Genomic DNA, 26074 nt, shown 5'->3' with positions numbered 1-26074 from the left:
CTGTGTACTCATTCTTCCATCTGTCCATCTATCCATGCCTGCCTCACTTGCCCTTTTACCTGCTCTACCCACTTATGGGCTCTGCTCCATTATTCTGTACTCTGATCACATTTCACCTGTGTTTCTGATGCCAGTGCTGTTTCCTTCTTGGTATAAATGGCTCTTTTTTGGTTTTGGCTCAACTCTCCAGGGAGTCTCTACTTGCTGTCTGTACTGCCAGTTCCCTTACACACCCATTTCCACATTATTTAACATGTTCAATGGGCAAGAACATGTCTGTTGTGTTCCTATGTGCACCAGACATGTGAGGGTACTTGTGAAAGTTCTTTGCCTTGGAGTTTCCAATGGGCCGGAAGGTCATGATTCCCGGACAGTCCAGAGGCCCTTCCTGTAGACAAGGCAGAAGAGCAGGCCCGCAGAAGCACTGTGAGGGTTAGGCAGTGCTTACCAGCGGGCCAGCCTGTTCATGAGAATTTCTGGATATGAGTACATACAGTGAGCTTGTCTCATAAGCCAGCAGAAACATGAGACTGCCCTTCAAGGTGGCTCTTCTCCCCCGCATCCCAAAGAGCTGGCTCATAAGCCTGAGCTGGGTTAGGTCTAATGATCCTTCATTAAGTAGTTATTTTCTTCAATCTAGCCAAGGAGCAATACTTCCGCGTCACTTACTGTGTGCCAGGCATCTGTTCAGAGCTTCCTCCCATCATTGCCTCATTTGACCTGAACAACGACATCCTGAGGGGGAGCTTATTTTCACTTCATGGATAAGGTTTCCTGAAGCCTAACTTGGACTTCCTATATCTCAGTTTCTGGAGACTAATGCCTGATCATGTCCCACTACTTTATGAACGTGCCCATGCACTAGAGCTATCCTGACCCCCAGAAATCCATGGTATTTAGTTTTTCTGGAGTTGCTGTAACTCCTTACAGCCATGCTGGCCAGCTTACTGTGTGTGTTCTATCTCTAAACAGCACATAGGTAAGCAAGTGATCTGCACTCGATAGCTGCACTGACCAAGCAATATGCCCGCAGCTCATGGCCTCTTGGTATTTCTGTGAATCCGATGCTCTGAATTCACACCATCAATGAAGGGATGGGGACATCAAGAATTCAAGTCAATTACACTCGTCGGTGACCTCTGGGCTCCCTCAGGTTAGCAGAGAAGAAAACCTGCCTGTGAACTGACAACAAACAGTGACACCTTGTGGGGAATATAAGGAACAGCTTTTCCTGGTTGCAATTCTATCTGGAAAGGGAATGATCAAACACCCAAGTCAAAAGGCACTGTGGGAACAACAGGAGTTTTATTTGTGGTCAAAGAGTTTCTCCTCTGAAAAGCAGTGAGCCTGGGTGGAGGGTCCTGCAGAGATCCATGGCCTGTTGGGGCAATCTCCTCAGTGCTCCAATCACAGCTTGGCCTTCCCCAAGGATTTAGGGGTCTTGGGAGCCACATTTAATGAGAAGTAAAGCTGAAGAACATGGGCATATACAGAACACAAGGGCAAAGGAGATGCCAACAGCTGCTCTAGAGTGAGGAGCTGCTCCTGAAGGCCAAGAGCCTACTGTGCAATCAGCTCACTCACTGGAGGGCTGTGGAGAATGGGTACATGCTGTGTGGTGCTGAGCTGCGCTCACACAATGCACAGGAGCGAATACTGGGCCCCAGCACCCACCCATCCACTCTCAGTACTGCTTTTGACTGAGGATTTGCTACCACAACATCAGCCGGTTTGCCTTGAGTATGGAGAGTCTAACCAAGTGAACTAGGAATATCTACATCTACTCAGGAAGCAAAGCATCTCAGTGATGTGAATTGTGCAGGACAGCTGATTTCTACATATATTGGAATGTGGCTTTACAAATATAAAATTGTGGGGAATTTAAAAAACATATCAGCTAACAGCAGTGCTTTGAGGAATGGTTTACATTCATAGCTGCAACGGAATTAGGATATCAGAAGTATCACTGCTTGGCCACGTGTGTGTGTGTGTGTGTGTGTGTGTGTGTGTGTGTGTGTGTGTGTGTGTGTGTTCCACTGAAAAGCGAAACTGTATCTGAAGAGGAGTGCGCTAGTGGTGGAGGGTGGAGGGAGGATGAGTAGGTCTGCTGTCTGTTGAGGGGCAGCAGCACCTGTAGACATGGCACCTCGAAAGGAGTCCAATGTTGAGATACTGTGGAAGTAGGCTTTCAGTGCTCAGGGATAAACCCTGCACAGCCAAGCTGAAGCAATCACTCCATTTCAGTGGACGCTCATGATGCTTCAGTACAGACACTAGTAAGGGAGGCTGGGTGAGCATGGCCCTTGGCTCACCAACAGTGTCTGTCCTTCATGCTGCCTTGTGTAGAGTGTCTCTACCTGGCCTCATGTCACTCTCAGGAGGACAGTTTGGAGTAGCTGGGAGGGGACAGCTTTCGTTTCAAGTACTTGAGCACGTAGAGTGGAAGGCAGCTGACCACAGTGATAGCTGACACTTTCCATAAGAAGGTCATGGTTGTGATGAAGGCAACATCTGTCAGGAGGAAGAGGAGAGTGTGAGAGTCAACCATGGAACTCCCAGCCACCAAGGCCATAGCCACAGCCATACTGAGTCCCCTCAAGGTCTCCAGAACCCTGGCTTCAGCAGAGGCCTGCCTTTGGCCTGGACTGTCCTAGTTGCCCTGCTGTTTAATCTGCGTGTCTATGCAGTTTGTGCTTCTCTCAGCACAATAAGCACAGCCTGAGCACTGGGAAGAAAAGGGCCTACACATGGCCCTTGCCTGACCATCTACCCTGTAACAGGCAGACAGCACTTTTAGCAGGACATGGCCTTGTTGCTCAGAGGATACCAACTCACTAAACTCTGCTTTGTTTGACCACCCAGGATAGGCATGGCTGACTTTGTGAGGCCCAAGTCAGTGTCGCTGGTGACCACTCCCTGCCTGTGGCTCAGTGTTCGGTTGTGCCTGTTTTGAAGAGATTTTTAGGTGGCTGTCCTGCATTTTCAGTCACCACTTATGGACCCATTGCTCATCCTAGGGAGGCAGTGCTAGTAACAAGGCTATTCAAAGTTCTTGTGGGGAGAAGCATGTGAAAAGTCTGACATTTACTTAGTTTGAGTCTATAAATCCCTTCAGTGTATTGTCAGAAGCTGGGATAAAAGGAATCTACTTATTAGAGTTACAGACTTAAAAAAAAAAATTAAAGAAAGCAACTGCTCTCTCTCCAGGGATCAGAGCCCAGGCCATGCTCACCCACAGCTTGAAAAAGGCTCTGCACTAAACTTGACAGGCAAGCCTATTTTAGGGAGAGGCAATCAAGCTGGACTCCACCCTTTCTCATATCTGCACACAGTACCTAGGAGCACGCTGTGACAGGCAGGCAGTACAGGCCAGCTTGATGAGGTCTCAGTGAGATGAGAAGTGGTGAGTTAGAGGAAGACTGGTTTTTATTCTTGGTTGTTTAAAATCAGTTAAGCATGCTTACCAATGCTGTTTTGTTAAATTTCTATGGCCTGGAAAGGAATAATAACTTTGCCTACCTAAGAAAGTGCCAAAAGATATTCTGCCTATACCTGTGCCAAGAGAAAACATGAATAAAGAGGATGAAGGCTAGATTAAAGAAGACTCAGATATTTTAAGTGGGTAGTTAGATTCTGATTAGAGAAATGTATTGCAAGCAAAAAGAATCTTAGTTTAAAGTGCACTTGTGGTTGTGGTTTTAACCCCTTTATTTCACTGTCTGCTTCTACATAATCTTTTAAACTGAATGACCTCAATACAATAATTACGTCATTGTAATTTGGAAGCAAACACTCAAGACATACCCACTGTGTTAATGTCTAAGAGCATCCGCCTCAGAATACTGCTGTAGATGAGCAACTGTTGGGCTTTGCACACCTGTTCACATGTATGAGATCTATACTGCAGATCATCTGGCTTGGCTGAAAGCAGACAACATCAGCTGCAGAGAAAAGCATCGGGCTTAGAGAGACAGTCCTGCCCAGGGTCCTGTGACAGAGTTTCTGTCACTTGTATAACTCCTGTTTGCAGAGTCCATTGTAAGTCTGCTTGTTACAGAAATGGACTAGACATGATTATTGCTTTTTCAGTCTCAGTATTTTTTTATTTTATTTTTATTATTTATTTTGTCTTTTTGAGACAGGGTCTCCCTGTAGCCCCAGCTGACCTGGAACTCAATATGTAGACCAGGTTGGCCTCTCAAATTCACAGAGATCTGCCTGCCTCTGCGTCCCGAGTGCTGGGTGTACACCACCATGCCTGGCATTTTTATTTGTTTTTAAATTAAAAAATTTCTTTTTTTGAGACAGCGTCTCCCTATAGCCCTGGATGGCCTGGAATTGGCTATGTAGACCATGCTGGCTTGGATCTCACAGAGATCTGCCTGCTTCTGCCTCTCAGGTACTGGGATTCAAAGCATGGGCCACCATGCTCAGCTGTCAAGTCTCAGTATTTTGTCTTGTGTTCTATACATACTGTTGATGATGGAAACAATTTACAATTCATTTTGAATGCCATAAAAGCAAGCAAGTCAACCTTTCTCTATGGGAGAGTATGGTACATGTCATGCTCCAAGGAAAATAATGAAGACATTCTCATTTGAAAGTAGCCCTTTCTAACATGCAGTAGGTATACTTTTTGAGCATGTTTCTTTTAAGGTAAAGTGAACTCTTTCCATTCCCCATCTGCATCAATCCCTGCCTGGTCTGAAGAGGGATGGCCTGTAGTGACTGAACTCGTCACTGAGGCTCTGATCCAGCAGGACCTGGAGTGACTTTGTGCTCATTAGTGTGCAAACTCTATATTCATCACCCCAGAGTCCCAGTATCTCCATGTACAGTGCAGGGGATGTAGGTATGTGACTAATATGCGTAGACAACTGCCCAGGATGGCTCATTACTGCCATCATGGGGATGGAAAACATATTAGGGACAGTGCAGCTTTCCCCTCTGAAAACCTGGAGTTTTTCCTTCTCAGACCAGGAAGTACAATGCTTGGGCCTCTGGCTGATATGCAAATGTACAGACTGTGGCCATACCCTTTGACTGGGATTTGGCCATGTTGCAGAAGCCCCATATTCGATGATACATCCTCTTCTCTCTCTACCCTAATTCTGCAGACTTTAGGAAAGAATGAGATGTGGTGTTCTCAGCCACACTGACCAAACTTCAGTTGTTCTCAGCCTCTGACTGGGGAAGAGAGATGATGAAGCCCAGCGGTGGATGACAGGGAGGGTGAGCTAGTGCTGAGGGACATGAGAGGTACTGCAAACGTTGCAGACACCTTGAGGACTGTAGATGTGTAGATGGGGAACTCCTGAGGAAAGAAGCAACAGCAAAGAATTAAGAACCACTTGACCGATAATGAATCAAAAAGTTCCAAGTCACTTACCAAAATACTCATTCAGAAAAGCAAGTGAGGCCACGTAGCAGCCCAGACTGAGGAACTCTGCCACCACCATCAGCCAGTGCCATGTCCTGATGGTCAGAGCCACCATGAGCAGCTCAGTCAGGATCAATGCTGTGAAGGAGATGGCCACGACATGGACGAACTCTGCCTCAAAGAGCACCAGTGCTCCATACATGATAATACCACCTGGAAGAGAGTGGGTAGAGTGGCCTCTTTCAGGGCAGCTTCTTCCCCGGCTTGGAAACTACATTATTCTGTGAACCAACTAGAAGAGGGACAGCAGGAATGGCTGGTTCATAGTGCTTGTGGTGGGGACCAGAAGCACAGCCAGTCCTTATGTCCAGAGAACTCTAGACTGTGGCTAAAACATGGCACTTGACAGATACAAGAGTCCAGCAGAAGCTCACAAACTAGAAATCTGCAGAAAGCTGCTTGGACTGCTGAGACAGTGTGTCTCACATGAGCACTATGATCTGGCAGCCAGTTATGCTCATGATATTCTCTCCCTTACTGGAACTCTACAGTGGTAATGACTTGCAGTTATATAACTAAGATTTCTCAAAGCCTACTATCATCACTCTGTGAAAGAAAACCATCATTCAGGGCACAAGTAAAAGTGTTAAAGTTTTCTGAATTAACATTTAATTAAAAACAGGTCAGTTTTTGGCTGATACACATTAGTTAAAAAGGAGCAGTCTGGGCCCAAGATTGCAGCTCAGCTGGTAGAGTGCCTGCCTTGCATGCAGGAGGCTGTGGGTTTGATCTTCAACACATGGCACAATCCGGGCATGACAGTGCATACCTGTAATCCCAGCACTTGGGAGGTGGACATATAAGGATCAGGGTCCAAGGTCAGCCTTAGTTACATGTTAAGTTTTATGCTACCCTGGGCTACATGAGGCCCTGTCTCTAAAATTAAAAAACAACAACAAAACCCAAAGACTCCCTCTCTCAAATACCAACCCATATGCTGGAGCACCAACCTATAAGGCAAACAGATTGCAACAGTTGACCACTGATGAAATTTTAAGCTGTTGGAATTTAATCTGTAGGTAAAAACAGTATTGTTAAGAACACATACACTCACACACCTTGGTCCGGTAAAATCAGGGCCTGCCTTACCTTGGTAAATACTGATCAAAACCCAGATGAGGAAGGTCTTGAAGGACAAAGATCTCCCCTAGGGTGAAAAAGAGAACAGTCTATCAGGAGAGCAGAGCAACGTGCTTGGTTGGTATAGTCCCAAGAAGGGGACAGGCAGCTTCTTGAGGGTCCAGGTCCGTCCTATGATGTTCTGACCCCATTTGACAGGGTACACCTCAGATGGCCCTGCTCCTTGCAGAAGCTGCCTGGGTGGGCATTGTGGATGAGTACTGAATGCCTGTGGGTGGTTAGGGTCTTGTATGTTTTCTTATCTGACCTGTGGGATCTTGAGACCACAGTCATATGTCTTTGCCTTCCTAGTAACCCAGAAGTTAGTGTCTGTAGACAAACATAAATAAACTAAGGGACAAAGACTGTGATGAAAATCATTTCCTTCTACTTTACTTTTTGGAAATAAATACTCCTATATTTACTTCTTTGGTTTCCTCAGAGCCTCCTTGCCCCCCAAATATAAAAGACAATAGTGCTTCAGGTATGACTTATCCCAACTGGAGTAAAAATGATTTGTGTGTATGTGGGAGTTGGACCAGAAATATTATAGAGGTAACTAAATGAGAGAACATACAATAGAAACTCACTAAGAACGAACCTCTTGAACAGAGAGGTAAGGCTGAGGCACACAATGATGTCACAGAAAGAGACCTGCAAACTAACTGGCTGCATTGTCACCTTCCTAATAATAAGTCCTAGAAAGCAGACAGTGTGCAACCTGACGGGTGGCTTAGTACCCTTGGTTAATCTGTACCTAGGGGCTGACACATGCAGTTCACAGAATCTCTCTCTCTCTCTCTCTCTCTCTCTCTCTCTCTCTCCTTTTTAATCACCTTATTCTGAGACCACTCTAGACTTGTAGCGGAGCCTACAGCTCCCACTTGGTTAATCTGTACCTAGGGGCTGACACATGCAGTTCACAGAATCTCTCTCTCTCTCTCTCTCTCTCTCTCTCTCTCTCTCTCTCTCTCTCCTTTTTAATCACCTTATTCTGAGACCACTCTAGACTTGTAGCGGAGCCTTGACAGCTCCCACAGGACTCACCAGCCTGGTTAGGGGCTGCTATGCCCATGGACACTTGGCAAATGTCAGTACTAAGAAATAAACAGGGGTACCATCTTGGTTCCACTAGTTTTCCATTAATGTCACTGGTTCTAATCAGGACCCCTTGGTGCCACAGACATTCCATATCCTGGTCTCCAGGTTGCTTGTCTTTTTGTTGTTGTTGTTGTTTTGGAAGGGTCTTGCTATGTAGCCCTGGCTACCCTATAGCACAGGATTTCCTCAAACTCATGGCACTCTTACTACCTCAGTCTCCCAAGTATTAGGGTTACAGGCATCATCATCACCATGCCTGGCTCTTGGGATTGAGTTATAACTATAAAATAGTTGATGGGGACATCTGTGCTCCAAAGGGTTTGGAGCCAGGAGGCCATGGCACCTATTGGCTGTTATTGGTTACATGGACTTTAATGACACTGCTGAGGTGGTATCTGCCAGAGTTCCATTGTTGAATTGCTGTTTCCTTTGTAACCAACAAATATCTTGGGAAGATACTTTCAGCCAAAAATATATCCTATTTCTTTCAGTCTTCTGTCCACTAAATTTGGCACCCTAGGGGACACTCACGACAATTCCTGGGGTTCTCACAGTGGCTCCTAGTTCATTCACATTCATCATAGGAACTCTTTGTTAAGGGGCTTTCTCTATATATTAGTATGGACTTAGATTATTACGTATTTTGTTTCCATGGGGAGGAAATGCTTTCTGATTGAATCCTGTGCTATTTCAACAATCACCATCACCGATTTTTCAGCAGTCCTTTGTTTTCTGGTATCACAAGGTGCTCTAGGCCTTGACTCCACTTTCTGTGCTTGTCCTGGAATCCACCCCTTCTCCAGAGGCATAACTCCATTGGTGGGAGAGCACTGCAGATTCTCTGACTAGAGATCTAGTTCCAGGTGTACTCATGGCCACCAGTACCTCGCCACTCTCAGAAAGTGACCTAGAATGCATGCTTGTATATGAGGCCATGCCATATATACCTGTACTCTGCATGGATTTCTGTTAATCTGTGTACCCAACAAAACCAAGAGCTTAAACTGACATCTAACTCCTAAACTAGCCCTTAACTCCCTGCATCTCATGTATGAGAAGGCTGTTCTCACCAGCTATGTGTTTGTGTATGTTTGTTTCACACTGAAATACAAAGAATTTCCCTGTGAGAAACACATTTACCACAAGGAGCCTGTGGGGTGTGCACAGTCTTTCTGTCTCTAGCCTTTCAGTAGATTTGAGGTTACGCAGGACACTGCTGTTGTTCTCACTACTTGTGATACAATTTGATGAGGACTTGTCTTTCACAATTTCCATTTCATCATCCCCCAAGTCCATTCTGTAGTGCACAGTTCTAGGGGTCCTGACATGCAAAGCTTCCCCCAATACAGTACTGGATACAAAAGCCCCCTCTGATCACTCCACCTCCCACTCCAACCTGGGGCAACCACCGATCTGTTCTTGCCTCTGGTTGTACACTTTCCAGATCTTAAGGAAATAGAATCAAACCAGCTCTGGAGTTGGGCTCTGCTCAGCAAAATGCAATTCAGACTCATCTGTGACCCAGTTCTCTGAATCAAATTTTTCTTCTTCTTCCGTCTGTACACCATTTCACTGCACTGCTATTTGCAATTAATGGAATGCTTATCCATTTGGTCTAAGGATAGCTGGTTGCTTCTAGTTCTTGGCAACTATGGCAAAGCTACCAAAAACATTCACATACAGGATTTCTGTCAATGGAAGTTACAGTGTCTGTTGGGAAAACACCTAGGATAGGACTGTAATGCTACATGGTAAATGTTTTTATGAGAAACTGAAAAATCATTTTCCAAAGAAATCTGTATCATTTTGCATTCCCACCAGAAAAATAAGATTTCCTATTGGTTTGTATCCTTACCAGCTTGTAGGGCTGAGAGTTTTGTAAATTTTGGCTATTCTTTACTGGTGTGTAATGCTATCTCACTGATGTCTAAATTTGTAATTTAGATAGAAAATAATGCAGATATTTTTCACAGGCTTACTTGACAACTGTACATCATCTGTGATATTAGTTCACAACTTTTGCTTACTCTTTAAACTGTTTTTTTTCCCTTGTCAAATTATGAGGGTTCTTTATATATTATGGATACAAGTCTTTTGTTGGAGTGTGACTTACAAATATTTTCTCCTAGTCTGTGGCCTGTCTCTTCATTTTCTTAACTGTATCATTCACTGAGCAAAACTAAAATTATGATGAAGTTCATTTTGCTTTTTCCTTCATGGATCACAATTCTGAACTACATCTAAAAATCCTTTGTCAAGCTAATACATAATTGCCTTCTGTATTTCTTCCAGCCAGAAAATCTACAGTTCACATGCACATCCAATAGTCGCTTGAGTGCCCATGCACATGAGGAGCAAGGTGAGGCTTATGAGTATGTGTAGTCAGCTGTCCTGACATCATGTGTCCTTCCTCCATTTGACTTACCCTTTTGTCAAAGGTCAGAAGTGTACCTGGATCTATCTCTGGATTCTCTTCTATTCATCTTTGTTTGTCCTTCTGTCCTCTGCCAATCACACAGTGCCTTGATTGCTACTGTAGAGCCAATCTTGAAATCAGGTAACCTGTCGCTTTACTCTGCTCTTTTTCTAAGTTGTTTCATCAAATCCAGTTTCCTTGCCTTTCTATCTCAATTTTAGAGCTAGTTTATTCAACAACAGTCTCCACATCAAAAACATTCCTTTACATTTAAAGATTTCTTTTCATATTTCCTGCATAGGTGTTTTGTATATTTTGTCAGTTACACTAAAGTGTTCTGCTTTTCTGTGCTACTATAAATGCTATTTATATTTTTTAGCCCTAACTGTTGCTAGCATATTAGAATTAGAAATCACATAAAATATTTTTCTCTTTTTTGGATTTTTTCAACATAATTATGGTATCTATAAATTATTTTAAAATTTCCTTTTAAAAATTCAGTGCTTTAAACTTTTGGTATTAGTCATCACTGTTTTAAAAATTATAAAGGGTCTCACTAGGTTGTCCAGACTGGCCATGAACTTAAATCTGTAGCCTAGGCTGGACTGAGGCATACAATTCTCCATCCTGGAACTCTGGAGTAGCTGAGTAAGCCTCCACCACAGCTTATGGTTTAACATTTATAAGCTTGTATGCTCCATGGTAGTTGGTGGTGAGAATTCAAATTATCTGTCATATAAAAGAGATAAGAATTGTTTTTGATTATTTCAATAGTAACAAGTGTCAGTTCTAACTGCTATTTTTTCTGTGGAATTTATTGTGAGTGCAGAAAAGACATCTAAGGACAATCTGAACAATTCATTGCTTTATTTAGCTTTCACGTAAGTAGCATGGTTGTTATGGAGACTTCTTCAACTATTAAAATTTAGTTTTATGTTCATTTGGTTATTGTTTATTTCTTATATTCACTTGAGAATAAATGTAAACATACATTTCCTACATTAGCATAGATGTTCTAGAGGTTCCTCCATGTTATAGCATGTGGTGGGATTTTTTTTTCTAAGTTGTATAATATTTTACTGTCTGATTTACATTTTCTTGAATTGAATACTTAAATTGAAATTTGTGTGACTTCCACCTTTGGGTTATTATGAGTAAAGCTATCATAAACAATAACAAAATTATGCAAGGGCACAAATACACATTTCAAAAACTACAAACATTTTGAGCATATTACAGACAAGAAATGGTAGGCAGAGGCAGAATTCTTGTGAAGGGCTGTCTGCTATTACTTACTGGGTATCCTTGCAATTGGTGCAAAAACAAGCCAGGCCCTGCAACTAGGTAGTGATATGAAACTGTGAACTGTGAGCCAAATTCACAGCCAAGCAAAGACACCTCAGGGGCATGGGTTGTCTTGCCGACCATGGGTTACCTCACTAACCCTCTTCCCAGACTCACTAGCTCCTTAATAGGTCACAGACCACCTGGGACAAGTGGAGACATTTGCAGGGTTAGGAACAGCATGAGCATATCAATTTCCTGTCTCACTGGAAGCATCCAGAGATCAAGTAAACTCATAATGAGCAAAGTTTAATGATGCAAAGCAAAACTGGACTTCAAAAGAGGAACAAGAGGGGCTGGAGAGATGGCTCAGTGGTCAAGAACACTGGTTGTTCTTGCAGAAGACCCGGGTTCAAATCCCAGCACCCACATGGCAGCTAACAACTGTCTGTAATTCCAGTCCCAGGGGATCTGACAGCCTCTTCTGTCCTCCGCAGGCATTGCACGACACGGGTGCACTTACTTACATGCAGGCAATACACGCATACACATAAAATAAAAATAATAAATAAAAATTAAAAAAAGAAGTTAAAAAAAGAGGAACAAGAAAATATTCCAGTTATAAATACATTAATTTTTATAACTGATACAAACTGCATGGATTTTTAAAATGAAGGAAATGTTGTTTTATTGTTTAATTGATTGATACATCAACTATTTAGCGAACAGATAAATACCAGGGCTGTGTCTCCAGGGCCTAAACTATACCTGACAGGTAAGAATGGGCAGGTATAGTTTAGGCTGTAGAAACAGACAATGTTTAAATTCACAATTGGTTAATCTCATTAGAACAGTAAAGCAGACCTGTGATACTTGCATTGTTCATACTCTTAGACTAAAATGACTAGTTATGAAGGACATATAAAGGAAAGCAGGGCATTTTATTGCAAAGTACATAGTACCTCCCTCGGTTGCTGCAACTTTGGATGAGCAACTCAGAATCTGCTAGATATTATCAGTGGACAGCTACTTACAAGCTGTGGCTTATTTCATGCTGCTGTCCTATCCTGCTTGTCAATTACCTCTTCATTTATCAGGAACATTTTTTCCTGCTGTTAAAATATAGGCTTGATGAGTGTGGGGATACCTCATGTCCTTCAGCTCTGGCAGGTGCCTCCTACATGGCACACAGTGTCCGAGGCTAACAAGCAGCCTGCTTCAGCATGGCCGGTCTCTGGCTACATGATTATTAAGGAAGGATACAAAGAGAAGCTAAGATCTCTTGCCAAAATGTTCATTAGAAATGAAAAGCTTCAAAATTGCTCCTCAGATTAAGAAAAGAGAGCTCAATTCAACCAAGTTGAATGGGCCAGTGTTTAATATAACTTTATTTTTGAAGGACTTGAAGTGTATCAGATTTGTAATACATACTACGAAGATAAAAATTATAGATTTATAGATCATTAAAAAGGGAAAATTAAAGACAGTGGGAGACTAATCATTAAAAACACAATGCAGCGGGGGCTGGAGAGATGGCTCAGCAGCTAAGAACACTGGTTGTTCTTGCAGAAGACCTGGGTTCAAATCCCAGCACCCACATGGCAGCTAACAACTGTCTGTAACTCCAGTTCCAGGGGAATCCAATGACCTCTTCTGTCCTCTGTGGACATTTCACAACATGGGTGCACTTACCTACATGTGGGCAATACACTCGTACAATTAAAAAAAAAAATTAAAAAAAAAGGGGTCAGTCTCAGATGCAAAGATATTCTAAATTCTTGACCTTAACAAAAATGGAAACTTGGACCCTAGATGAGATACAACGCAGTCTAAACTGCACACAATGCTCCGCCTATCTACATGGTGTCAGCTAATGATAGCAAATATACTGATTCCATGCTACAGTTAGGACAAACTACTCTGTCAGACACTTGTGACCCTATAAACATCTTTTTGTTACTGAACTAATTAGGTATCTGTAAGGAAGCTAGTGGGTATCGTTTAAATCCTTATAAGCAGTAAAAGCTGTGTCTAGCCCTCTCCTCTGATTCTTAGTAAAGAATGTGCTTGCCACTACTAGAGTCCTGCTGCTGAGCATTCCTCCTAGCCTGTGAGCCGGCACCATCACCTAAGCAACATAACTTGCAGTAGTCCAACTACTGGGATGCAGACTGCCTAGGTTTAAGAAGAGGAGGGAGTCTAGACTTGTATCAAAATCTGGTTTCCACCTTCTATCTGTGAGGCAATGTTAGGCTAACATTTGTAGAGTGTCTTGAAATGAGGAAATGAATGAGCTACTAAAACTATAATTATTCACAATAACTTCCTGTAGTTTTTGTTTCTCTGACCCTATTGTAATCCCAGCACAATGGTCTCATTTGAGGATTTTGGAATGAAAATGTTTCTTCTAGTTATAATATGTGTAATTTGCAATAATCTCTTCTGGTAGCCACCACCATATTATCAACATAGTAATGCTTGACATTTATATACCTTATTTTATGCTATAATGATAAGATTTACTTATCCTGATTATAGAATTATATGGGTACTTTGCATTTCTTTTAAGAGGCTTTAAATTTTTATTGAATTTGATCCTTAAAATAATACCACAAACCCCTCAAGCTAACACAGCTTTCTCAATACCTGTCTGGTGAGTTGATAGTCAGTTGGACCGCAGTCTACTTTGTTAATTAGCAGTCAGCTGGATTATGGTCTAGTTTGTTAGTTAGTGGTCAGCAGAATTATAGTCTAGTTGGTTGGTTAGCAATCATCCAGACTGCAGTCTAGTTTGTTAGTGGTCAGCTATACTATAGTCTAGCCTGTTGGTTGGTGGTCAGCTGAACTACACAATCTAGTCTGTTAATGGTCAGCTAGACTGGCACCTAATTTCTTGAACACCTAATTCTTTTCTTCACTATACCATATTGCTACAGCTTTAAAATTCTGAGTTAATTTCAGGTTATCAAATGTAAACCTAAATTTAATTGAGGGTTAGTGGATTTTGTTTTCCATGCTGGGTTAGGAAAAGCTAGCCATGTAGAAAATTCCGAAGTTATCAGTTTGTATTTGCAGGGCTGAGTTATTCCTCTACCCTGTGTCCTTATGGGTTCTAGCTTTAAAAACATGCTTTGACATAAAAACATGGCAAACTCCAAGCCTCCTTAAGAATATCTTATGAGTACAGTGTCAAGCTGAATGGGGCCTCTACACAGTGGCAGCTTCACAGGCTTTTCTGGTCACCCTTTTCCTTGCAGTGTCTCTATACAACAGTGTAGGTCTCAGGGACAGAGGCATACTGTGGACTACTTTTAAAGTATAATTCTGACCCCCACAACTAGAGACCTAGCAATGCCCAGTAAATGTCCAGTCATTGACTCTAAGGATTTTCAGTTGGGCAATGCTGTGCTCTGTACTGAGAAAAAGAGACTGGTCCTTTCATAGGGGTGACAGTGCTAAGCATGTGGAGCTGCAGCTAGACAAGGTCCTTTGTAAGAACCGAGTCATCATAGGCTTAGTAGTCTTTGCTAAATTCAAAAAAGTTTCACAAATGGTTCCACGCTTCCTTTCAAATTCTAATTTTATGTGTGACGCGACAGGTACATTTGAGAGACTTTTTAGAGGGGGGAATGTTAGAGTAGCAAAAAGCCCCATTAAAAAAAAAGTATATGAAGTTGTCAGGAAAGTGATGGGGATCAAAACACCTTATATGCATGTATGAAATTCTCAATAAAGTTTTTTAAGTAAAAAAACGCGACAGGTACATTTGAGAGACTTTTTAGAGGGGGGAATGTTAGAGTAGCAAAAAGCCCCATAAAAAAAAAGTATATGAAGTTGTCAGGAAAGTGATGGGGATCAAAACACCTTATATGCATGTATGAAATTCTCAATAAAGTTTTTTAAGTAAAAAAAAAACAAAAAAACACAAAAAAACCCACACAATGCTCCAAAATGTGCATGTTTTTTCATGCGTGCCACATGCCAGGCTGTAAGCTTTTCCCTGGCTCTGGGGTCATACCTTGGTGAGGTCCTTGTATAGCTCTGGGTAGAGAATTGCCATTTCTGGCTTTACATCTTGGTCCAACACTAAAGAGAACACTGGAAACATGGTGTAGATAGTTGCATACCTTAGAAAACAAAAAAACTAAGTTGAGTTAATCTGATTAATGAGTTCAACACAACTGTGACCACACTTCTAGAATCAGAGGTAGGTCAAAATTTCAAAAAACAGAATAAAACAAAATCTATCAAAACAAAAAAACCCAAGTAGGTAACCAAGTAAGATTATTTTTGAAACTGGGTTTTGAGCCCAGCATAATGGCATATTCTATAACCCTCCAACACTTAGAGACAGAAGCATCCGTTTAAGACAGGGTCTCCCTGTAGCTCTCGCTATGGCGACCAGGCTGGCCTTGAACTCATAGAAATCCACCTGCCTCTGCCTCCCAAGAAAAGGTTTCTTATTAAACTTTTGTTTTATGTTTTGAGACAGGGTTCTCATAGCCAAGGTTGGTCTGAAACTCACTACAGAAGCCAGCAGGCCCTGAACTTAGGATCCTCCTGCCTCAGCCTCCTGAATGCTGGGCTTATATGTTACTATGCCACAATGCCCAACTTGCTTATTAAACTTAAAAAAAACCTTTGTGCTTATTAAACTTTTTATATTGAGATCTGTGTAGTCACATGCAGTAATCTAACACAGAAAGACCTTCCCTAGTACTTCCAATGCAGTCCTGACTGACATTGAACACCCAGCCCACCAGAATGCCCTTCTTCCCAACTGGGATCATCCTTCAGTCCTGGTGCTTATACTAACTTATTCTTCCTCTCTGTCATTTTAGGGTTACTGTATGAGTGGAATTAAGTAGTAGGAAACCCTTGAGGATGGCTTTCTGGACTCTGCACAGTACCCAGAAGATTATCTAGTGATAACTGTGCAGTGACTTTCTTACAGTTGAACAATACCTTATGGTTTAACCATTGTTCATTTGTATAAATACATCTTGTTTATTCCCAGCTTTGGGTTATCACAAATAAAACTGCTATAAACATTCATTACCCACCCTCCACTCCCACCCCTTTTGACACAGGGTATTACTTTATAGCCAAGGCTGGACTGGAACTCACTATGTAGCAAAAGCTGACTTCGATTTGTCTTGCTCAGTCTCCCAAGTGCTGGCATTACTTATAGGTATGCACCACCACACTGAGACTATCCCAGTCTTTTGTGTATATAACTTGTCACTTTGGGCAGGAGGAATGCCACCTGGATTGGTGCTAGTCATACAGCAGAGGCATGTTCAGTTTAGCTTCTTTTGAATACCTATGATTTGTTGTACTCTGTGCCCCAAACTTAGAGTAGTTCCTCCATAAAATGCTACCTGAAGCTCCTCATTGTAACTTCCTGTTGGATGAGGAAAGAAGCTCAGGAGATCATCACATTTCCAAAGGCCACACTAGTGACTGTGGGAGGCAGCATGCATCCCTGGGTCTGAGATGTAAGGCCCTCCTTTTCTTAATTATAACACACTGTGGTCAGAAGCATACTTGCTCCTCAGAAGCCCACAGTCTCCTTGCCAGCATCACTGTGTAGGCATTTCACGTGATTAAGCTACTGACTCTGAGACAGATTATCCTGGATTCTCTGGGTGGGTTCAACAGAATACACAGATCTTTGTGAAAGAGGGTAGTTGTGCTGTGGGAAGAGATAAATGCTGCTGTAGAAGAAGTCACAGATGTAGCTTCTGCTCTGATGATGGCAGTGATGTGGAAGGAGGCAGGAGCTCCAAGGAACGGCAGGCAGCATATACCACTGATTCTGACTTAGGAAGCAGGTTACCTACAGAGACCTCATGTTTAATGAAGAACACTATTCCCCAGCATCTTGCTAAAGTTATTAGCAATTCTGAGAGCTACCATATATACTTGGGGGGTGACAGAACCCCCCTTGCCTGTCCTCCTCTGGCTGGAAGGGAAGCTGAATACTATGGAGAAAGGAGCTGGTGTGAATGCAGCAGAGGATAGCACCTGAGTCAATCCTTTTCATTCTGACTATCTGGCTAGGTTTCTTCACTCCTGAGCATGGTCCTGAGCCCTCTAGGTACCTCTCCCTGTTCTCACATGCAAAACATGGATGAGAAGACAGACCTGTGCTAGAACAGTGTTGGTAATGCCAAGGATAGGGCTGTAATCATTACTTTCCAGGGTCTAGTCGCAAGGTTATACCCTAGTTTGCAGTGAGTGGTGCTTAGCAGGTCACAGAGAATGGCAGGGGATGGCTTCTATTTTGTGGCCATACACTGACAGTTACACTTTTTTGAGAATGAGAGAACTTAGAATTTATGTACTTAGAGGGACTCTTCCTCTCAGACTTAGTGAATAAGATCACCTTGGCATTCAATGCACTTGTCCAAGATCTCTGAGGGGCTATCTTTGAGTGTGAGGTTTCACTGTCAAGTACAGACAGGTCATGTCTCTCCCAAAGCTAAGAAAATACCTAGTGCTTTCTGTTCCTTGTTTCCTGGTTGGTGGTTGGTCCTGTTCCCTTCATGGCAAAGTCATATTCCCACCGGGACAGGGACAGGCTCAGGAGGCCTGCAGCTGTGGCCTGCCCGCTTCAACCCCTGCTGATGGCAGCGCTGGCATGTGCCCGCCCCTTGGTTCTGCCCCTCTCATTATGCCACGGGGCCCTTTTATAAAACTTCAGATCCGCTGTGGTTCCTGACACAAATTATGGCTTCCCCATGAAAACAAAATCTAATGAGAAACTTAGCACAGTCTCAAGAGGCGTTAAATGTACAGGTGTTATTTCGAATTTTGCCAAGCTCAACATTAAATTTCACGACAGTTATACACCCTAAATGCAGGCATGTAAGAAATTACTCAAAATGACCTAGAATATTACTCAATATTCTAAAAGTATCCTTCAAATTAGAAATTCTCACATATATGAAACTGTGAGGCACCATGAACACCCATTTCACTTACCCCACCATAAGGAATCCCTGGTACAACGGGACAGATGCAAAGTAGAAGACTGAAGAAAACACAGCCTTAAAAGACAGAAGACCGTAAGTTAAAAGCACAACTACTGCTGGTCACATTTTCACAGTCTAGCTACAGTAAAATGACACCCCAATAAGCTCAGTCACCTTCCATGACAAAGGCACAGTCCACAGAAAGGCCAGTGCCTGTTGTGGCACACTGAGCATAGGCTTGATACCTGCATGGTGGAGATGATGAGGCCCCTGTGCATGACAAACTGGCCGAGTGCTGCGGACCGCTTGTAGCTGTTCCGTCCGTGTACCATGAGCAGCCTGCCGATGTGTCTGAACTGCGTGATGGAGAAGTCTGCTGCCAGTGAGGCCTGCTTCCCCTCCTGCAGCAGGACCACAAAAAAACTCTGAGAAATACCATATACCAAGAACTGCACACCAAGCTCAGTTTTAGAGCTCAGCCTGAATGAAAAGGCACCAAGAACAATGTCTGCTTGACACTAAAACTTCACATGGTATGCCGTGAATCCATCCTCACTAGCTAGTGAGGGTGAAGCAGAGGAGCCTACACTGGTGCCTGTGTACATGCCCAGATGTCAACTGCTGTTCACAAGAACTTCAGAAAGATGTGGCTTTAGCAGTCTATTGACAACACAGAAATTGAGGAATAAAGTGGTACTGGCATACTATCACTTAGTCCCAGGCCTCTTAAAGACAATTCTCTTATCCTTAGTTACCTCATACTTGCAAAAATAATCTACTTCCTATTTCTCAAAGGTTGTTATAAAGAGTGGAACAAACCAGCCAAAATCAAGTTGGGTAAAATTTCCAGGTCTTGTTGGGCACATTTTTATTTGGGTGATTTGGTACAGAGAGGAATCAAGGATGGCACAAAGCCAAACCTTAATCATGGCTTAGTTAGCCGAAGAAAAGGACATGTCCACAGAGAATGTGGCATGTAAACAGGAGAGAGAAGCTGAGATGCTAGGGGAGGCCAAGAAAGGTATTCTGAGGAGTCAGTGGCAATGGACCTGGGCCATAGGTACAGGGAACTTGAAAGATAATTCCTACAAGACTTTCCCAGCTTAAGAAAGATGCTGAGTGGTTACAACACTAATTTCCCTGTTAACCCACATAGCTGGGTGTGGACAAGGACTAAGGAACAGAAGGACAGACTGACAGTTGACCTCTCCCCCAGAATGGGCTTGTAATGGACAGATAAATAGTGATGAAGCACATGTGCTATACATGTGTGACAAAAAAAAAGCACCAACCTACCTTCCCTTCAATTCCAATCCCACAATCGGCTGCCTGGATCATGCTCACATCATTGCCTCCATCACCTGAGAATCATCAAGGTTGGGAGAGTAAATAAAACACCTTTCATAACCATTCAGGGCTATTTACATTTTCCAATAATGTAGATGGGCTCACCAATGGCACAAGTGCGCTTTCCAGTGTGCTGGCGTAGCAGGGTCACGATATGGGCTTTCTGGGTGGGTGAACAACGGCAACAGACCACAGCAGGGCACTGGCAGGCCAGCTCCACAAGTTCATGCTCGTAGTACCTCAGGCAGACCTGGGAGACAATGCTGTGACTCCACTGTTACCACAGATCTCTGGACTCAGGTAAGCAGAATTGTGGGAAAGCCCTGGCCTTTCTTCAGGTAAGCATATTTGCATTTTTTTGTGACCACGCCCTCCCCATTCACAACTCAAAGTTCCTGCCAAGTGAAAGCTCCAGTTTAAAATTACCCACCTTGGTTGAGAAAACCAAAATCTCAAAGCCCTGTGTAAAGGGCAGAGTTCACTGACTCTCTAGGAACTCTAGGGTTTTCCCCTATCTTAAAAGGACTGGAATTGAAAAACCTGGTCTTCAGGTCACATGACCCAGAATGCTACTGACAGTAGGAAAATGTTTATTTCCTGGGACCCAGCTGTCAACTTCATGAAGGGTGCAGTTGACCCTTTGCCAGGAGCTGTTCCAAACTTCCTTCTCCAGCTGCAGCCAGGACCAGCAGCAGGCTAGTGTCAACCTGTTTCTGCCTATCTGCCTAAGCAGGGCCTGTTGCTACTTGTTTTCACCTGTTTCCCTTCTGTTCACAGGGGACAAAGAAGACTAAAGGCGTGTTCACAGATTGCCTTTGGGACCTCCAAGCACTTTCTCACACATTGTGACTATCTGAATTTCTGTGTCTTATTTTTCTTGTGTTGAATTTCTCATACATAAAAATTATATACATATGAATTACATAGCTTTTAATCTGATGTAATACAAATACATGTACTTTTTGTTAGCTACCTACAAGATATAAGAATATAAGAAAACAAAATGAATGCCATCTACTGATCACTGGACATGAATCCAACCAAAGTCACAATTTAGTTTTGCTGGGAGTTGATAGCAAGAATTGAATGAAGCCTTCATTTCAGCAGGAATCAAACAGACACTATTAAACCTTAAAAGAACAGCAGTATTTGGAAACACAGCAACAGATGCCACAACATGAGGCTGATGATCCTGTGTTGGGGCAGGAAGAGAACTGAAAAATCACACACACAGTAAATACAAATAACAAATGGCTCAGAGAAGCTAGGAAGATATTTTTTGACTTAAGGAAAGGACATGGTACTTGGGTCCATTTCATTAGTACTGTGGAGACAGGCTATATAGAGCCTCACACATTCTCTTACTATAATCACAGACCAAGGACCAAGCTTCCCTGCTTGACTCCAGGCAAGGAGGGAGAATGTAACTGCCTATCCAATCACCCTGATTGGACTCCATAGTTTACAACCTTGCAAGGGGTCTCTCAAGTATTTTACTGGACTCATATAGACAGGAAAATAAAAAAACCAGGGAGAGAATTCTGGGCAACATGGAACTATCCTTCCTCTTGCTCCAGGAAACTTTATCTCCTGAACATGGGATGTTCCATGATCAGAGCTACAGTGTGATCTCTGGTACAAATACTGCAGTAGTTAAGACGACAACCAAATCTATGATACTTCTCTCCAGAGTCTGAGCCTGGTTCCCTCACAAATCTAAGCTGGCCATAATGATTTGCTCCACTAATAGCACACGAGTAAAGTGATATCCTGGGACAAATGAGGCTCACTTTAAGAATCCTTGCTACCTCAGCTTAGACTTTCTGGGATGATGTTCTAGGAAAGCAGGTGCCATATGGAATCTGACACAATCAGTCCAGATTGCTGTGCAAAAGCTGTGTGGAGAGAGGCACCCCTGGGTGTGGTTATCTCAGACTGGAGCCCAATCAATGCATGAAAAAAGAATGAAGCCATTTGCGTCATTCCAGTGTTGGGACCCCACTGGCTCCAGTTGAGCCTTCTTGGCCTCCTCCACTTAGTTGTTTCCTGCAGTCCTTCCTAGGCCCCTACATTCTCTGCAGTCTCCTAAGACTCTGAAGAACACCAGAGTTTCACTAGAGAGGCTACCACCTCTACTCAGGCAGTCATATGGTTCCACATGTATAAATCTGAAAATACTGGTTTAGATAAACTCAGAACAAACATTGTGGTCCCAACTGTCATGGCAACTGGAGGCTGGTGCTATTAACAATGAGCAGAGGACCCAGAACCAGGACAGGGCCTTGAAATGCTGAAATCAAGCAGCCTCCAAATTGAAAGGGACAGAGGATCACTCAGACATAGCCAGGCATGTCCTCAGGAACGCGTGTTCATCAGTGCTAAATGCCACAGGGGTGATAAAACAATGCCTTGATAGCAGAAGCTAGTTAAGCTGCTGATGAATATACTTTGTTCAGGAAACCTTGTGTCAATGGCCTAGAAAGACAGGCAGACAAATGCTTGGTCAGGGAGTAGTCTTAAGAGACAGATGGACAGACAGCACATGCTGTGCTATTGCCCAGTCCTATCCAGGAGAGAGACACGCACTATGTTATAGAAGAGTCTGACCTTAGGAGCCAGGGATATATACAAACATGTACATTCTTAGCAAAAGACAGAACACACACACAAACACTGGGCCTTACCTCCAGGGAGTCCCCAGATATAACTAGTGCACAATCATGCTTCCTTCTAAATGCATTCAGTTCCAAATGGGCCTCTCCCCGACTGGTTACCTCCATTAGAGGAAAAAAAAAAAGTATCATTAATTAAACACACAGGCAACAGACCAAGGAGACATTTTTAGAGAAATCAGAGTTAAGGTCCTTTGGACACAATATTTAGATCCTAAAGGTGCTTTACATATGAACCGAAATCCTATAACAAGGTCCCTGTAAATCCTGCACCTGTTCCAGTGACTACCCGCTTTTCTAACAGAGCTTCTTTCTGATTTGTGGCCATGAAAGCAATCACCTTTGCAGAGTCTGGGAGGGCTATTGCTGTTCTATAAACCTTCACACAAGGACATAATGACCCAGAATTTTCTAGCACTTTATTGGAGATGATTTAATAAATTGAATGCATGGCTAGATGGTATGATGAGTAACACAGAATCATTGGTGTATAGCATCAGGAACACAGTCCTAGAGAATTATATTTCTTAAGTTAGAATACCAGGGATCCAAGGAAGTTGAGTTCCCCTTTATCATTCATCATCAGCTAAGAGGATAAATCATATAGATCAGGGTTTTCTTTGAACATTCTTCTTTTCATAATATATGGAATGATGCAAAATAATTTCACAAAGTTACTGCTGTCATTTCTGCCACGAGTTTCAGCTCATCCCATTCATTTTTGTTCAGTGTCAGTTTAAAAGGATAAAAAAAATCAAGTCAAGGGCTGGGCATGGTGGCGCACACCTTTAGTCCCAGCACTTGGGAGGCAGAGGCAGGCAGATCTTTGTGAGTTCAAGGCCAGCCTGGTCTACATAGTGAGTTCAGGTCAGTTGGGACTACAGGGAGACCCTGTCTCAAAAAGACACACACACACACACACACACACACACACACACACACACACACAAAGTCATAATGGTGAAATATTAATTTTAAAATGGAAACATGCCAGAAACCAGATACACTTCCTGTGAAGATTTTATGGGGCATAAATGATGTAGGGGTGAAACAAATTAAAAATTTCACACAGTCCAAATTAATCTCAGACTCATCTTTAAGTAGGTATGTTTTATTGTGAAATTTTTAATTTGTGGTGCTATAATTCTGAAAAGTCAACAAAAATTGATCGGAAGTTTTATCAGAAGCATTAATAATTTAATTGCAAATAGTAGTCTGCAGGGCCTAATTTGCGATTCTGATGCTTCAAAATAAAGTACATTTACATGTAAATGATACTGAAATAACCATTTCTGTAGGTGCAAGCACTTTGTTCAGACAGCTACAAACACATGGTGTCTGCTTGCCCACCATCAATCAAGACCCAAGGAACTTCTATTTCTCATCTGAATTAAATTCAGTCATAACTGCTATGTACAGTAAACACACAGATTCAGATCCCTTCCACCACTTTCTTTGCACTAGCTAAAGAAGCATGTTTAATCTGAAATGGCAGCAGGCTAGAGGCACTCCTGTTTTGTATCTGAACTTGTTTCACAGTGCCTCTGCATCATTGCTACAGCTAATAGGAATCATATTTAAAAACCAACATATACTTTTGTAAGTTGAATACAAAATATTTGTAGCATGTTTATCTGAAGATAGGCAGTCATAGTAATATTAAAAGTATAGCAGAAAAATACTTTTCAATTTATAGCTTGTTTGCTATCAAAAAACTTTTCAAAAACTACGTTTAATTTAACAATTACTTCAACATGTTTTTATAAATTTATAAATCAATAAGAAAACAACATCTCTTTTAAAAATATATTTGGTAATTACTGTATATATATCTTAATTATGAAATAAAACCTTTAAAAATCCAGAGTGATTTAGAAACATACTTACTGGTCTGAAAATATGAATGTCTTGTGTTCTGGACACCAAGTGTGAACTTTTGGCAATACAAGTAGCTGTCTCCAGTTTATCACCTGTTAGCATCCAAATCTATGAAACAATTTAAACTTGTGAACTTCAATAATACAATTACAACTCCATCTCTTAAAAGTAACTCTGTCAGGACTAGAGAGATGGCTCAGTAGTTAAAAGCACTGATTGTTCTTACAGAGGACCTACGTTTGATTCCCAGCACCCACATGGTGGCTAACTACCATCTATAACTCCAGTTCAAGGGGATCTGATGCCTTGACCTTTGCATTACATGACATGGGTATACTTAAACACATGCAAGCAATACATTCATACACATAAAATAAAAATAATAAATAAAATATTTTTAAAAAGTATCTCTTTGAACAGATGTTTGTATGTCCCTGTTCACAGGATTATTACAATAGTGAGGAGGTGAAGCAACCCACGGGTACACAGAGACAAAGAGATAAATGAAATGTGGTCTCTCCAAACAATGCATACGTCTGAGTTTTAAAAAGAAAGATTCTGACACATGGACTGTGATGATACCACGCTGACTGACATTGGCCAGATACAAAAGGACAAATATGGCATAATTCTACTTAAATGAGGGGCCTAGAAAAGCCAAATTCATAGGGACAAGGAGTAGAAGTTTCATTGGTAAAAGGTTTTAGTTTGAGAAGATGAAGAGTTATGGTGATGGGTAATAGTGATGGCTGAACACCATATGTTTATTTCATGTACTCATCTGTATACCTAAAAGTGGACCACAGGTAACTTTTTTTTTTTAACTAATAAAACAATACTGACTTGTTTAGGGAGAACAAGTCAGAAAGTGAGGCTCAGACTTATGGCTGTAGTCTAGAGGGACATGACCAATGATCGGGCTTTGTTGTTATTAGGTTAAGGTTAATGCAGAAGCTTGAAGATATGCCACTGAGGCAGTACACAGAGCCAGAAGATCATGAAGACCTTTGCTTTAACATAGTTCTTCAATTGGAATGTGAAGTCCAAATGGGTCAATGGACCATGACCAAGTCAAAATGTATTCACATCAAATAAAACATGTCAAACTGCTACTTTAACACTAAGAAAACTATATATACATGTACATACTATGAGTCTAGTATACCTAGATTACAGTGGCTTAAATTGTGGGTCATGATATACACAGGGTCATAACTGAATACAAGGATTCCTGAAAAATTGGTGATAAAAAGGTTTTGGAACATGCAACAACCAAAAGTAATTCAGAATCAAAGGCCTAATGAACCTGAGGTGGTTTTGGCAGTACTTTCTTGTGTTGCATCACAGGCTCCACTGCAACCTTGGTTCTGAACTCACAACACAGGCACTTTGCTTTTTGCATGCCCACATACCATGCAATATCCATGAACACCGTCTGAAATACTCTGGCTCAGAGTCTATACTGTTGCATGTTATAAACTACAATGTTTTTACTGTGTATACAAACCACTCTATTCATATAGAAACAGAGTGGTTTAATTGTCCAAAACAAAGGTTCTGAATTTCATAAACTTGTTCAATGAATTTTGGCTTAAGATTGGGACAGAATTCCCAACAATTTCTGAAATGGTCCTAAACATACTTTTGCTCTTTCCCTTAACTATGTATTTATGCAAAGTGGCATTCACAACTACAAAATAAAATATTGATCTACATGCCTGTAGTATCAAATATTCAACCAAGATGTAATATTTTATGTTAAAATAAAAAGGACATTCATCTCATAATATGCAAGTTTGTTTCTTCTTTAATAAGTGGTAAAATTTTATGACTAAAGAAT

The 26074-nt window shown here is 42.0% G+C and overlaps 1 protein-coding gene across 6 annotated transcripts in view; it reads right to left on the bottom strand.

Moving 5' to 3' along the window:
- Nucleotides 1-1286: 1286 nt before the first annotated feature.
- Atp9b (ATPase phospholipid transporting 9B (putative)) overlaps nt 1287-26074 on the bottom strand; it is a 318516-nt gene continuing 293728 nt past the window's right edge. For 4 of the 6 annotated variants that reach the window (XM_017802611.1, XM_017802609.2, XM_029554819.1 and 1 more), the window contains 10 exons: nt 24244-24342; nt 22369-22461; nt 19790-19934; nt 19634-19698; nt 18583-18738; nt 18348-18412; nt 15379-15487; nt 6530-6587; nt 5390-5593; nt 1287-2511 (listed from right to left, as the gene is read on the bottom strand). In XM_017802611.1, the coding sequence (XP_017658100.1) occupies nt 2375-2511; nt 5390-5593; nt 6530-6587; nt 15379-15487; nt 18348-18412; nt 18583-18738; nt 19634-19698; nt 19790-19934; nt 22369-22461; nt 24244-24342 (1131 nt within the window). In that variant the 3' untranslated portion in view covers nt 1287-2374. Of the gene's footprint in view, nt 2512-3804; nt 3942-5389; nt 5594-6529; nt 6588-15378; nt 15488-18347; nt 18413-18582; nt 18739-19633; nt 19699-19789; nt 19935-22368; nt 22462-24243; nt 24343-26074 lie in introns of all 6 variants that reach the window. The other 2 variants (XM_017802610.2, XM_008850685.3) reach the window with 2 other exon arrangements.

Source organism: Nannospalax galili, unplaced genomic scaffold (genome assembly GCF_000622305.1).
Source record: "Nannospalax galili isolate Female #2095 unplaced genomic scaffold, S.galili_v1.0 scaffold243, whole genome shotgun sequence".
Lineage (NCBI taxonomy): Eukaryota > Metazoa > Chordata > Mammalia > Rodentia > Spalacidae > Nannospalax > Nannospalax galili.
The sequence above is the reverse complement of the archived record's forward strand: the minus strand, read 5'-3'. Positions and strand labels throughout refer to the sequence as shown.